The sequence below is a fragment of the Astatotilapia calliptera genome, chromosome 18 (genome assembly GCF_964374335.1).
Source record: "Astatotilapia calliptera chromosome 18, fAstCal68.1, whole genome shotgun sequence".
Taxonomy (NCBI): Eukaryota; Metazoa; Chordata; class Actinopteri; order Cichliformes; family Cichlidae; genus Astatotilapia; species Astatotilapia calliptera.
In genome coordinates, this window is record NC_137439.1 from 4,813,729 (window position 1) to 4,828,780 (window position 15,052).

The following is a 15,052-nucleotide window of genomic DNA, read 5'->3' on the forward strand; positions in this document are numbered from 1 at the left end:
GGTTGGGGTGGGGGTGGGTCGCTAGGGGACCACCGTTGGGGCGCTTGTGTTATCACGGCGTCGGTGGCGTCCGGGGAGCGGCGTCGCGGGAAGAAGAAGAAGAAGCGGCGCAGTTGGGACAGTACGTGACGGCGCAGTTTGTACACACGTGCGCTCGGCACTCGCGGCACAGGATCTTGGTCTTGACGTCTTTGCTCCTGGGACACACGCGGCACCTGCGCCTCTTGACCGGAGAGGAGTCGCGTGGCGTAGCGTTGTTGTTAGAGGCTGCCTCGGCGGTAGCGCCTCGGGCCGCGACTCTGCCTCCTCCTCCTCCTCCTCCCGGTCCTCGCGCTAAAGCCGCCCTGGCTTCGAGCATGGGGCGCGCGAGCGCTTTGCCCAGTCGCTCGAGGAAGAGCCGTCGTCTGTTGAGCTTGCCCGGCATCCAGTCGGGGTGAATTTCCCTCCACAGCACGAACGCGTTGTAGGCCGCCACGTCGACCATGTTGTGGAAAAGGGCCACGGGCCACCTGCGGGTCTTTCTCCTGCAGCTGTACGTGCTCACGACCTTGTCCAGGTTGTCCACTCCTCCCTTGGTGCGGTTGTAATGCAGCACCAAGGGCGGTTTCGCGCCGCTTCTGTTGCTGCTGCCGCCGCTTCTGTTGCTGCTGCTGTTGCTGCTGCTGTTGCTGATGCGGCGGCTAGGCCGGGGCTCGGGGCCGGAGCGATGGTGGTAATAACGAGGAGCTGTGGTGAGGAGCAGCACGTTCTTGTTCTTCTTGGCCACGTAGGAGAGGATGATCGTGTCGGGCCCTCCTCCTCCTCCTCCTCCTTCTCGTCCTCCTCTTCCTCCCCCTCGTCCCGCGGAGCCGCCGAGTACCACGGATTCGACGGAGCCCACGGCCCTGCCCTTGACGCAGCGCAGCTCTCTGGGGATCTCGGGTCTGTTCGACCGCAGAGTGCCCAGCACGGTGTGGCCTCTCTCGCGATAGAGCCTATCGGCGAGCTCGCGCGAGGTGAAAAAGTTGTCGCACGTGACGTTGCGTCCCGGAGTCAGTCCCTCGGTGAGGTCCACGACCACTCGAGTGGCCAGGTGCTTTTCGGGAGGGCCGCGCTTGTCGGGCTTGCCGGTGTAGACTTGCATCTTCCACGCGTAGCTGGAACGCGCGTCGCACGCCACCCATATCTTGATCCCGTACCTGGCCGGCTTGCTGGGCATGTACTGTCTGAACGGACACCGTCCTGATGGATGGATGGAGAGGGAGAGAGAGAGAGAGAGAGAGAGAGAGAGAGAGAGAGAGAGAGAGAGAGAGAGAGAGAGAGAGAGAGAGAGAGATGTGGGAAAGTGTGGGGGGAGATTGGGGCAGAAACGCAAGGAGAAGACATTCAATTCAATTCAATTTTATTTATATAGCGCCAAATCACAACAAAAGTCGCCTCAAGGCGCTTCATAGATGATACAAAGACATAAAGAGTCATAGACTTCATAGCTTCATAGACATAAAGACATAAAGAGTCATAGACTTCATAGCTTCATAGACATAAAGAGTCATGCGAAAGCAGCACAAACGCGGAACCCAACACGAGTATGCAACAGAGCAGCGAGCTAGCCCGTTTTCGTCATTCCCGCTCCTATTCCTCCTCTCTTCCCCCAGTCACACACACACACACACACACACACACACACACACACACACCACATAGTACGTACGTACGTACCTCTGAACGGCACCAGTCTCTCGTCGACGGTGACCTCCGGTCCCGGGCGGTACATGGCGGGCAACCTCGCGCACCACTCGTCCCACACGGCTCTGATGGGGGCCAGTTTGTCGTAGCAGCTATCGCCCTCGCCCTCGCCTTCGCCTCGCCCGGCCCTTCTGGTCTCCCTGTCGTCGAAGCGCAGCGCGCTCGAGTAGGCTCGAAAGGTCTTGAGCGGCATCGTGGCTCTGAACACGGACCTGCCGCTCTCGGCGTCCCACAGGCTCTCGCAGGCCTCTCCCCGGGACCTGTACACGCCGGCGAGCACGAGCAGCCCCAGGTAGGCTCGGAACTCGACGCGGCCCATGGGCTTCCATCCGTCGATGGCGGGCCTGCGCCTGCCCGCTTCCAGGTTGGTCATGGCGATCACCGAGTCCTCTATCTCCGGCGGGAAGTAGGCCATGAACGCGGAGGCCTCGTCTCGCGCCGCCGCCACGGCCTCTTCGGTGGGGCCTCGTCCCGGCGGGTCGAGGTCGTCGTCTTCTTCTTCTAATTCTAATTCTTCTTCTTCTTCTTCTTCTTCTTCTTCTTCTTCATAGTCTTTGTCTTCTTCATCGTCATCGTTATAATCATCAGCGAGGACGTCTTCTTCTTCTTCTTCTTCTTCTTCTTCATCATTGGCGAGGATGTCTTCTTTTTCTTCTTCATAGTCTTTGTCTTTGTCTTCTTCTTCTTCTTCTTCTTCTTTTTCTTCTTCTTCTTCTTCTTCTTCATCATCATTGGCGAGGATGTCTTCTTTTTCTTCTTCTTCTTCTTCTTCTTCATTGTCTTTGTCTTCTTCTTCATCATCATTGGCGAGGATGTCTTCTTCTTCTTCTTCATAGTCTTTGTCTTCTTCTTTTTCTTCTTCTTCATCATCATCATCATCGGCGAGGACGTCTTCTTCTTCTTCTTCTTCTTCTTCTTCCTCTTCTTCTTCTTCTTCATAGTCTTTGTCTTCTTCGTCATCGTCGTAGTCGTAATCGTCGGCTACATCAGCGTCGCGAGTTTCACCGACAGCGCCGCGGCCGCGATCGCGCCCAGGATCATGAACGCCACCTGCAGCGCGGCCGGCATCGTCCTCTTGCCAAATCTCCCGAGTCCCCCGCCCCGGTGGGTCGGCGCCTGCTTCTTCTTCCTCTCCCTCTCGGCGGTTCGACTCGCCTTGCGAGCCGCCGTCCTGGCAGAGTTGCGACGCCATTTCGTAACCGCGATCGTCTTCCTCGCAACTACCCACCCCATCGTTTTCGTCCTCCTGATCCTCCGAGTGGCTCTCCTCCTCCTCCTCGTCTGCGAGCGTTCGGGCCGTCGGGTCGTCGTTGTCGTCCCCCTCGGCCTCTTGCTCCTCTTCCTTGCTCTCGTCCTCCTCCAAGTTCTCCTGTAGCTGCTGCTGCTGCTGCTGCTGCTGCTGCTGCTGCTGCCGCTGCTGCCGCTGCTGCCGCTGCTCTTGGTCTTCCTCGACCCCTAGCCCTCGATAGCGAAACGTGGCCGGTCGCAACAACGGAGCCACTGGAGCCGACCGCGCAGCGTACGCCAAATGCGATGGCGATGGCGACGGTGATGGTGAGCGGGAGGAGGAGGAGGAGGAGGACACCGCTGGCGATTGCGATCCGCCTGTACCGACCTTAGTGCTCTTTGGCTCCCACGGTCTAGTGCGTGACATTATCTTCTTCTTCTTCTTCTTCGTCTTCTTCTGCTTTCGCCGGGGTGTTTCTCGACCACCTTTTTACAAGACTTTATATCTCTCTCTCTCTCTCTCTCTCTCTCTCTCTCTCTCTCTCTCTCTCTCTCTCTCTCTCTCTCTCTCTCTCTCCAATCCCATCCAATCCCCATCCCATCCCATCCCCATCCCATCGGGGGGGGGGGGATCTCGCGACCCCAACCTCCTCCCTCCCTCCCTCCCTCGGCGGGGGACCCGCATCCCCCGAGCCCGCCATCCCATCCCATCCCATCCCCATCCCATCGGGGGGGATCTCGCGACCCCAACCTCCTCCCTCCCTCCCTCCCTCCCTCCGCGGGGGACCCGCATCCCCCGACCCCGCCATCCCATCCCATCCTATCCCATCCCATCCCCATCCCATCGGGGGGGATCTCGCGACCCCAACCTCCTCCCTCCCTCCGCGGGGGACCCGCATCCCCCGAGCCCGCCATCCCATCCCATCCCCATCCCATCGGGGGGGATCTCGCGACCCCAACCTCCTCCCTCCCTCCCTCCCTCCCTCCGTGGGGGACCCGCATCCCCCCGACCCCGCCGCTCTCCCCCTGGCGGGTGCATCAGGGTTAAAATAAATAACCTCGCTCTTACCCTTATTAATTCTCATCCCCGAAGCTGCCGTAAAGTCTTCACAAACTGCCAGGCTTTCGTCTATCGACTTATTATCCGTAAGCAACAAAGTTATGTCATCCATATACATACACTGAACAAAAATATAAACGCAACACCTTTGTTACTGCTCCCATTCCCCATGGGATGGACGTAGAGACCTAAAATTCATTCCAGATACACAATATAACCATCCCTCCCAAACAGTGGTCACAAATCAGTCCAAATGTGTGGTAGTAGGCACATCTGCTATATTGAGATAATCCATCCCACCTCACAGGTGTGCCACATCAGGATGCTGATCTGACATGAGTAGTGCACAGGTGTACCTCAGACTGCCCACAACAAAAGGCCACCCTGGAAGTTTACAGTTTTTTGTTCTATTGTGGGTCTGGGGACCCAGAACCGGTCAGTATCTGGTGTGACCACCATTTGCCTCATGCAGTGCAACACATCGTCGCATGGAGTCTATCAGATTGTCAATTGTGGCCTGTGGAATGTTGGTCCACTCCACTTCAATGGCTGTGCGAGGTTGTTGGATATTCGTGGGAACTGGTACACGCTGTCGTATACGCCGGTCAAGCACATCCCGAACATGCTCAATGGGTGACATGTCCGGTGAGTATGCTGGCCATGCAAGAACTGGGACATTCTCAGCTGCCATCTGCCCTGAACAATGTGAACCATGATTCATCCGTGAAGCGCACACCTCTCCAACGTGCCAGACGCCATCGAATGTGAGCATTTGCCCACACAAGTCTGTTACGGCGACGAGCTGGAGTCAGGTCAAGACCCCGATGAGGACGACGGGCATCCAGTTGAGCGTCCCTGAGACGGTTTCTGACAGTTTGTGCAGAAATTGTTTGGTTGTGCAAACCAATTGTTCCAACAGCTGTCTGGGTGGCTGGTCTCAGACGATCTTGGAGGTGAACCTGCTGGATGTGGAGGTCCTGGGCTGGTGTGGTTACACGAGGTCTGCGGTTGTGAGGCCGGTTGGATGTGCTGCCATATTCTCTGAAACGCCTGTGGAGACGGCTTATGGTTGAGAAATGAACATTCAATGCACGGGCGACAGATCTGGTTGACATTCCTGCTGTCAGCATGCCAATTGCACGCTCCCTCATTGCTTGTGGCATCTGTGGCATTTTGCTGTGAGACAAAACTGCACATTCCAGGGTGGCCTTTTGTTGTGGGCAGTCTGAGGTACACCTGTGCACTACTCATGATGTCAGATCAGCATCCTGATGTGGCACACCTGTGAGGTGGGATGGATTATCTCAATATAGCAGATGTGCCCACTACCACACATTTGGACTGATTTGTGACCACTGTTTGGGAGGGATGGTTATATTGTGTATCTGGAATGAATTTTAGGTCTCTACGTCCATCCCATGGGGAATGGGAGCAAAAACAAAAGTGTTGCGTTTATATTTTTGTTCAGTGTAGAATATTTAACTTCCATCCCCCCACTACCTGGTGGGGTTAACCCTTTAATTGACTCATTGAGTCTTAATGCACATGCTAATGGCTCCATCACCAGTATAAACAAAACAGGAGACAAGGGACATCCCTGCCGTACTCCAGATTTTACTGTGACCCAATTGAGATACATGCACGTTAGTCGTAGGCACTTTTTGTGTCTTTAATAGTTGTTCACTCCCATCCATTAATCCTGTGGTCTCCCCTGTCACCACCGTCGCTGAATCCTCGTGTGTAGTTACTTGGCAGGGCTGGTCATCTACTCGTTCCCCTTCCCCCGCTGTAGGTCGTTTGGCCCTCAATCACTTCCTGCTGGCGCTCGTTGGCTTGGTCGTTACTTGCATCTTCATCAGCGTGTGGACCTCCTCCAGTTAGCATTGGTATCTCCTCTAATTGCTGCAGCTGTGGTCTTTTCACTCTGTTTGCATAGGATTGGGGACATGCCCTAAAATTATGTCCTTCTCCCCCGCAAAGATTACATTTCCTTGCAATGTGCTCGTCACTGTTACAGTTTTTACAAACCACATTGTCGCACTCTGCGGCTAGATGGTCGTTGCCGCCACATTTACGGCATGTCTTGGGTTGCCCGGCATAGAAAACATATCCTCTGATTGCCCCTAATTGGATAATTGGGGGCAGGTGAGTCAAATCACCAGAGTTCTCATCTCTATGCAGGTGGACATAGAAACGATATGCTCCGGTTCGGATTCCATCTTTGTCTTTTAAGTCCAAACCTCTCATCACCACACATTTAAAGGACAACCAGATCTTAATATCTTCCCCTCTCACATATTCCGAATGCATAATCACTGTCACAGCTTTGGGTTCTCTGCCTGATAACGCTGTCCTCTTAATATTCTCCAGCTGAGGTCTTGATTGTTTAAGTCTATTAAACTTGTCAATACATGATTCAAAAAGCGTATTGGTGGCAAAAATCACCTCATAACTTTTCTTTCCAGGCAAGCCGAAAATGTAGTCAATCTGCGTTGGAGAAAATCCCAATTCCTTCTGGATAACAATCCTGCTGAAATGTAGTCGATCCCTTTTGCAATTGCCTTGCATCTCAAAACGCACAGCGTTCCTGCTGGAACCTGTCATATTAGCCGTCGATGTCGCCATGGTGGGTCTGGGTGAACCAATTTCAATTTTCAAAGAGTTTTATTGTTCAAAACCAAAATTACATCAGTTCATTCATAAAAAAAAATAATGAAACATCGGAAATCAAAAACCCAAATGGGGAAACCCACAAAGGAAAAACAAAAACAAAAAGGTCCAAAACAACGACTATTACTCTCACATTATTCTACATACAAATGTTCAAATACTTCCTTGGTACTTTACACATCTTTCTTTTGTTCTCTTCACTTTCCCCAAAGGGGATTCTTATAATATAATCCTTCAACAAACGAATCATGCTGTTGATTACAACTCTTTCCGATATTTCATACTTTTTAAATACACAGATGTTTCTCGCTCTCCACAAAGCATCTTTTACACAATTCACCATTATCCACCAACATGTTTCCCCTTTCTCCCAAGTTGTTTTCAAAAAAACATACATTATAATTTCATGTCAACTCTTCTTTACTTAGATCTTTCAACCACTGTCTTAATAGGTCCCAGACTTTTTTTTGCAAAGAAACATTCCCAAAATATGTTTAATCGTCTCGTCTTCCCCACACCGCTTTCTTGGGCACTGTGCACTCCTTGTGCACTCCCTTTCTTACAAAAAAGCTCTTGTCGGCAGACATTCTTGGGCAGCTTGCCACCCTAAGTTCTTATGAGAATTTAGCAGAAATTTATTATTTACATTACCCCAAGCCATTTTAGTGTGGATTTCACGTAATTTTTCTATCAGTGACATACTAACTGTTGGAAACAATATCTCCTCTATAGTTGCACGAGTTATCTCCTGAGATGTAATCTTATTTGGAAAACGTTTCAACAAACGAATCACTACCTTGTAAATTACAGGATATTGTTCAGAGAAGGGCATGTTAAGGGGGCCTGTAACACTCTCCAACCCACCCAAAACCTAGTAAAATATGGCCAAAGCTTATCTTTAGGGTCACTAAAACATGCCTTAAAAATTGGAGTGATAAACATCGCATTACACTTGGACTCTACTTCTGGTACTGCTCTCCCCCCTTTCCCTACTGGTTTATACATAATTTCTCTCTTTGCTCTCTTATGTTGACCTCCCCAAAGAAAATAAAACATAGCCTTCTTCATTGATATTAATATTTTGTAAGGGATTGGTAACATTGTTGCCAATAACACTATAGAAGCCATTACTTCAGCTTTTAACATCAGAAACCTCTTGGAGGCGACCTCAACCTTGGACTAAATGAAGAAATGGATAGGCTCAACACAGCAGGAACTCAGCGCAATTGGCAACCAGTAAGGAATATACTTTTTTCTCACATGTTCATCAGTCCTACTCTCGTCTGGATTATTTTTTGGTCAGTAGCTCACTGCTGAGTGACATTTCAGACACTGAGATTCAATCTATAGCTGTCAGCGATCATGGTCCTGTATCTTTAACACTAATGCACAAGAATAATACTACGCCAAGTAAAAACTGGAGATTTAATACATCGCTGCTTAAAGATGAAGACTTTATTAAATATTTTAAAAAAGAGTGGACTTCATATTTAGACTATCCGGTTGTTCAGTCTGACGTCACTAGCCGTGTCTGGGTCTAAACTCAGCTGCAGGTTCATATATCAAACGATCACTATGGCATTACTGAGAGTTGAAAAACTGTCTAAAGTCTTTCATCTTTAATAAAATGATCAGCGTTCTGCTCTACCAGGTGTAACAATTGAGTTTAACATCCAGGCATCCATGAAAACGGAATTTATGACATTTAACGGAGTTAGAAGTTAGCAGGAAGTTAGCTCGCTAGCTTCTATCTAAATACAATATAGCATGTCCTGACTGCGGGGTTTTGGAAACAAATTAAAACGTACAGCTCTGCTATCACTTCCAGCATAAATGAAGACAGAAAACTAAACAGCAGTGACGTTTGTAGGGTTACTGAAGTTGGGCTAGCTGGTATATAATGATGTGCTACGTGACCGCTAACGACACAGCTATGTTAGCATAATATAAACAAGCTAACTTTTTTTCCACTCGATAAAAGTTACCGTGAGTGTTCTCGGTGGTCAGGAACAAATGTAATCGCATGGCAGGATGCTGTAAAAGGACCAAACTTCAGCCAGGAGAACAACTGAGATAATCCATCAACAATACGAGGTTAGTCATTCATATACTGCTGCATGGGCTGGGCTGTAGTTACATCGTAAGGTTTTAAAGACTGAGCTTAAATAAATGATTAGTGGTAATAAAAGCCGAGGGAGGTCAACAGGGATCACTGACTGTTTTAGGAGCTTTTTGAGATCAAATAGAAGAAAATACATAACATTAAACATGTTAACAACACAAAAGCCATATTAAACGCAGACTACTTTAGACCCGGAAGTAGGATTCGTCGCGTCATCACTGAACAACCGGATAATGACACTCCTGGAACATCAGCTGCTGTTCTATGGGAAGCAGGGAAAGCTATGATGAGAGGTAAAATAATTTCTTTCTCTTCATATAAAAAGAAAGAAGAAAACAAAAAATATTCAGGAATTAGAAAAAAAAACATCAAATCCTAGAAGAAGCCTACTCGTCCCACCAAGATCAGGAAACATTGAACAAAATACACAAAACAAAACTAGAATTAAATGAGATAATTGATAAAAAATAAATAAATTCTCAGTACAAAGACTACGCTTACAAAATTATGAACATGGTAATAAATCCGGTCAATTTCTAGCAAACCAGCTAAAAATAAATAAAGAAAAAACTACTATATGTGCTGTTCAAGATTCATCTGGGAACACAATATATGACCCGAGACAAATAAACAACATTTTCAGGGATTTCTATAAAAGAGTGTATTCACCACAAATAAACCCATCTAAAAAGGAAATTGATCAGTTTTTAGACAACATAACTCTTCCAAAATTATTAGACACTCAAGCACTGGATTCGCCACTGACATCAGGTGAACTCCAGGAAGCCCTGATAAGTATGCCCAATAATAAGGCTCCAGGTCCAGACGGCTTTCCTGCAGAATTCTACAAAGAATTCTGGATGATTCCAGCACCAGTTTTTTACAGAACGTTGGTGGAAATCAAAGAAAAGGGCAGACTTTCATCCAATATGCTTTCTGCAAACATTGATCTCCTGCTAAAACCAGGCAAAGACCCTGTATATCCCTCAAGCTATCATCCAATATCCCTTATGTAACATGGTAGACTAATGTGCCTGTGTTAATTCAGCTCCATATTATTGTGTGAAGTTGCACTGGGTTGGGAGTGGTTTTGTGTGTGTGTGTGTGTCACATTTTTGGTGAGCCAATGGCTGGAATGGGGTTGGACTAATTAGAGGCAGGTGTACTTGATTGCACTGATACACTGGTCTACTTATAGCCCACACTACAAACACTGCTGTGTCATTTTGTCTCTCTGTGCAGGTATGTAATGTGATGAAATCAGATATGTTTGGGATGGATGGATTTTGTGCTATGAATTCTATAGTGAAAGTGTCGTTTTGTCTCTCTGTGCAGGCCAGGGCCTATTATATGCCACAGCCTAAAGGTAGCAGAGTTGCAGAGGCTGGAGTGACCACTGGCTATATGCTTGCAGGGTGGTGGGTCTCCAAGGACAACTTCTAACCCTGTTACAGGCAACACGTGGAGTGCAACTGGCCGTGTGGCATAGCTGGCTCTGGCCTTGGGACTGTGTGTTTTTTATATAATTCATAAATGGGACACTGGACTGTTTTATCTTTTATCTCTTGATATATTTTTTTGTCAATAAATTATCTTTTAGAATTTTATTGACTGTCATCTTTTTGCCCACGACAGAGACGGTTGGTCAGACCTAGAATCTTTCTTTGGGTGTGTTACACTTACAAATGTAGACCTTAAAATAATCTGCAAAGCTCTCTCAAAGAGACTAGAGAAAATAACCCCCCTCTTAATTCATCCTGACCAAACTAGTTTCATAAAAGGTAGGCACTCATCAACAAATACACGCAGATTACTTAATTTGATAGACTACTCATACAGTAAAAACCTAGAAACTACAATATTCTCTTTAGACGCAGAAAAAGCATTTGACAGAGTTAACTGGAAATTTCTATTTGCAACTTTACACAAATTTGGTTTTGGATCCTCTTTCATTAACTGGTTAAAAATATTAGATAATTCCCCAACAGCTTGTGTCAAAACAAATGACCAAAAATCCTCCAGCTTCTGTCTCCTGAAGGGCACCAGGCAGGGATGCCCACTCTCCCCTTCACTGTTTGCAATTTTTATTGAACCACTAGCAGCAGCAATTAGACAGAATTCAGTAATTAAGGGCATAAAATGCAAGAACGTGGAACATAAAATCAGCCTTTATGCGGATGATGTGTTACTTTTTCTCCAAAACTCACAAACCAATATCTCTGTGGTGATTGAATTGATAAACTCTTTTGCAAGAATATCAGATTACTCAATTAACTGGTCAAAATCTACAGACCTTCCGAATAATTGCTCCTTCCATAATTCTTCAACACCACTGCAATTGGGAAATATAAAATATTTAGGTATTAATGTTTCCCCCAAGCTTGCAGATCTAACTAAATTAAAGAATATCCCACTTTTAAAGAAAGTAGAAGGTGATCTGGCTAGGTGGAAATGTCTACCCATATCACTCATGGGAAGGGTTGCCGCTATAAAAATGATGGTCTTACCAAAAATAAATTATTTATTCTCAATGATCCCAACTAAACCGCCACAAGATTGGTTCAGATCTCTAGATTCGTGTATGTCCAAGTTCCTTTGGAAAACTAAACCTCCACGTATAAGCTTAAAAACACTACAAAAGACCAAGGATAAAGGAGGATTAGAACTACCTAACTTTCAGCACTACTTCTTAGCCAACAGGCTTCAGTTTATCTCAGGATGGCTAAAACATACTCTCTTAGATGAACCTTGGCTAGATGTAGAACAAGCACTTTGCAATAATCTAGAGATTTCAGATCTACCATTTATCAGCTCAAACATCCAACGACATGAATGTGTTAAAAGCATCAGCATCAGCTCTTCTCTGACAGCATGGTGGGAGTTTCTAAAATTGACGGCGTCTTCATTAATCCCATGCAAACGTACACCTATCTGGAACAACCCTGACATATTACAAAACAATAATATGATAAACTTTTCAGATTGGAGTGGTAAAGGAATCAAATACTTAGAACATATATTAGAAGGAACAGAATTGATTTCATTTGACAGACTAGTTACACAATATGGGATCAACAAGAAAAGATTTTTAGAATATCAACAAATTAAATCCATAGTAAAAAAGAAATTAAAACTGGGTCAAGTTGAACTACAAACACCACCAAGTGTGGTTCAATTTCTTACTCTTAAAACCCCCAAATTACTATCCAAAATATACAGAATGCTTTCTAAAACAGATGAATCAATATCACTTCCTATTGCAAAATGGGAAGCGGATTTATCAATTAACTTCTGAAGTTTTGGCGCGAGATATGTGAAGACTTATCGAAGTGTCTGAAATGTAACATTCTAACTTCCCCCTTAGTGTGTTTGTTGGGCAGCTTAGATAATGTCACTACAGAAAAGAATACCGCCCATATAGTTTTCACTGCCCTATGCATAGCCAAGAAAACAGTCCTCATGAACTGGAAAAATAAAAATAATCTTAATTCTAACCAATATAGAAATTATCTATTAGATTACATTAGTCTTGATACAACCTCTGCCACCACATAAGATCAATTGCTCTGGGCTCCTTTGATCAGCTCCATCACCTAGTGGGGGTGGGGGGGTCATAGTTTGGTCCCACCTTCGCTGTTGTGATTGGTGTGGGGGTAGGAACAGGCTTAGGGCGTCGGGGGGTTCCCCAGAAGCATCTTCCTTGGGGGGCTCAACCCAGGGTAGCGGTCATGGCCTGTTAATGGCTCTGTTGGCTCTTAGGTGACGGTTTCCTTGTGGCTGCGTGCAGCGAAGCTAGGGTAGGGTCTGTGCTGACGGACGTGGGTTACTGACCTGGTAGCCTGGCTGCCCCGGGGTGGGTCCGGGGTGGGTCCGGGGCGGGCGTGGGGTCACAACACTACTACAACCATAGTACAACACACGAAGCCATCTCCGAAAAACTTCTCCAAATCCTAATTTATCTAGGACTTTCATCAGAAAGGCATGACTGACATTGTCAAAGGCTTTTTCTAAATCCAAGCTTAACCCACAAAGGGGGATTTTTTTTTCAAATACAAATTACAACAATTCATCTAAAGTAAAATAAACAACAAATATACAAAGTGAGAAAGCAAAGGGCAAACACCACTACAGGCTGTCACAACACAGAAATACTTACATTTGGCTTTATATACAATACACAGGTAATTCTTGATACTTTCCAACTTTCTTCTTATTCTCCTTCTCCGATTGGACTTTACCATTTAATCTTTCCACAAAACAATCATACTGTTTAGATATAATTCTTTCAAACATTCACATCTTTTAAAACACACAATTATCACTCTCCCGAATACCGTGACAGTTCACCATTATCCACCAACTACTTTCCCCCCTCCCCCCAGATTACTTTTAACAAACCCTCCCCATATATTATACTTTCCAAGGTGTAACACTAGGTCAGTACATGAATGAATGAAACACGGACAAGTTGGCACACAAATGTCATAATATTTCTACGTTAATAATTCTGATTATCTCCCAACCAGGAGGTTTGTTTATATGGCTGCTGAAAAGTCTTCACAAACTGCCAAACTTACTTCAATCGACTTATTGTCCGTAAGCAGCAGAGTTATATCATCCATATACATGGAAAATTTAATTTCCAACCCTCCGCTACCCGGTGGGGTCAACCCTTTCATTAGCTCATTAGCTCTTAATGCACACGCTAATGGCGCCATCACCAATATAAATAACGTAGGAGATAACGGGCATCCCTGCCTTACTCCAGCTTTCACTGCAACTGTAGTAGTCTATACACCATTCACATTCACAACACTACTACAACCAGAGTACAACACACAAATCCATCTCTGAAAAACTTCTCCAAATCCTAATTTATCTAGGACTTTCATCAGAAAGGCATGACTGACATTGTCAAGGCTTTTTCTAAATCCAAGCTTAACCCACAAAGGGGGATATTCCGCTCATGGCTATAAAGGTAGCTATCCCTTATAATCGCTAAACTATCCGTCATCTTACGTCCTTGTACCCCACGTTTGTTCCACTCCAACTAACTTAGGCACTACTGTCTGTAAACGAAAAAAAAAGGGCTTCTGCTAAAATCTTAATATCTACCCCTAACAATGTCAGGGGTCTCCAATTTCTCAAATCATTTTAGAACCCTTTTTCCATAACAGGGAAATCACTCCTGTATTCATGGACGTTGACCATACGCCTTTATCCCACGCTTCTTTATAAACCTTGCACAACGAAGAGCTAAGTTGTTCCCAAAAGGCCTGATAGTATTCCTTAGGTAAGCCATCCATACCTTGTTATCTTGCATACTTTCCATAGCTCTTGTGATTTCCTTTTGTGAATGAAAAACCTCCCTCTTCTAGGGTGATAGTTTGGTTTGATTGCAACGTTGAAATCTCCAAAAACGTGTAATCAAGCATGTCTCTGCACTCTTGGGATGTCGACGGCTGTGAAATGGTATGAGTACCTGAGAGCACGGCCATCTCCTCCTGGATCTCCTCCTGTGTCTTAGGCTCCATTTCTATTTGAAATACTTCCTTCTCCTCCGTCGTTAAGTCCTCATTGGTAATCATTTGGGAGGGGGGCACTTCAGCTTGTTCCCCACCCCAGCTGAAGGTCGTTTGATCCTCAACCTCTTCCTGCTGGAACTCGTTGACTTGATTGTTAATGACATTTTCAACAGCTGGCAGACTTCCTCCAATTAAACTTGGCATCTCCTCTAATTGCTGTTGATGAGGTCTTTTCACTTTATTTGCATAGGATTGGGGGCATGCCCTAAAGGTATGTCCTTCACCCCCACAAAGATTACATTTCCGCGGGAAAGGACAGTCACTTGTAGTGTGCTCTTCACTTTTACAGTTTTTGCAGACTACATTTTCACACTCTGTGGCTAAATGGTCATTAACGCCACATTTACGGCATGTTTTTGGTTGCCCTGGGTAGAAAACATATCCTCTGATTGCCCCCAATTGGATAGTTGGGGGCAGATGGATCAAATCACCAGAGGTCTCATCTCTATGCAGGTGGATGTAAAAACGATATGCTCCAGTTCTAATTCCATCTTCGTCGTTTAAGTCCAAACCTCTCTTCACCATACATTTGAAAGACAACCAGGTCTTAATGTCTTCCACTCTCACATATTCAGAGTGCATAATGACTGTCACAGCTTTGGGCTCTCTACCCGATAACGGTGTCATTTTGATGTTCTCCAGCTGAGGCCTAGTTTGCCTGAG

General features: G+C 46.1%; 1 protein-coding gene across 1 annotated transcript; it reads right to left on the minus strand.

The window, feature by feature from the left end:
• On the minus strand, positions 1 to 3,554 carry LOC113033293 (uncharacterized). The gene is made up of 2 exons (XM_080292199.1): positions 1,699 to 3,554; positions 1 to 1,221 (listed from the first exon to the last, which is right to left on the minus strand). Exons 1-2 carry the CDS (start codon positions 3,377 to 3,379, stop codon positions 53 to 55), a joined length of 2,850 nt encoding a protein of 949 aa, XP_080148325.1. The 5' UTR covers positions 3,380 to 3,554; the 3' UTR covers positions 1 to 52.
• Between the last annotated feature and the right edge of the window lie 11,498 nt (positions 3,555 to 15,052).

Bases quoted from the DNA above. Each gene is read 5' to 3' on its own strand.
- LOC113033293 (XM_080292199.1), bottom strand. From the start codon at position 3,379: ATGTCACGCACTAGACCGTGGGAGCCAAAGAGCACTAAGGTCGGTACA. The intron at 1,222-1,698 runs GTACGTACGTAC...TCCATCCATCAG, and splicing joins GAGACTGGTGCCGTTCAGAG to GACGGTGTCCGTTCAGACAG.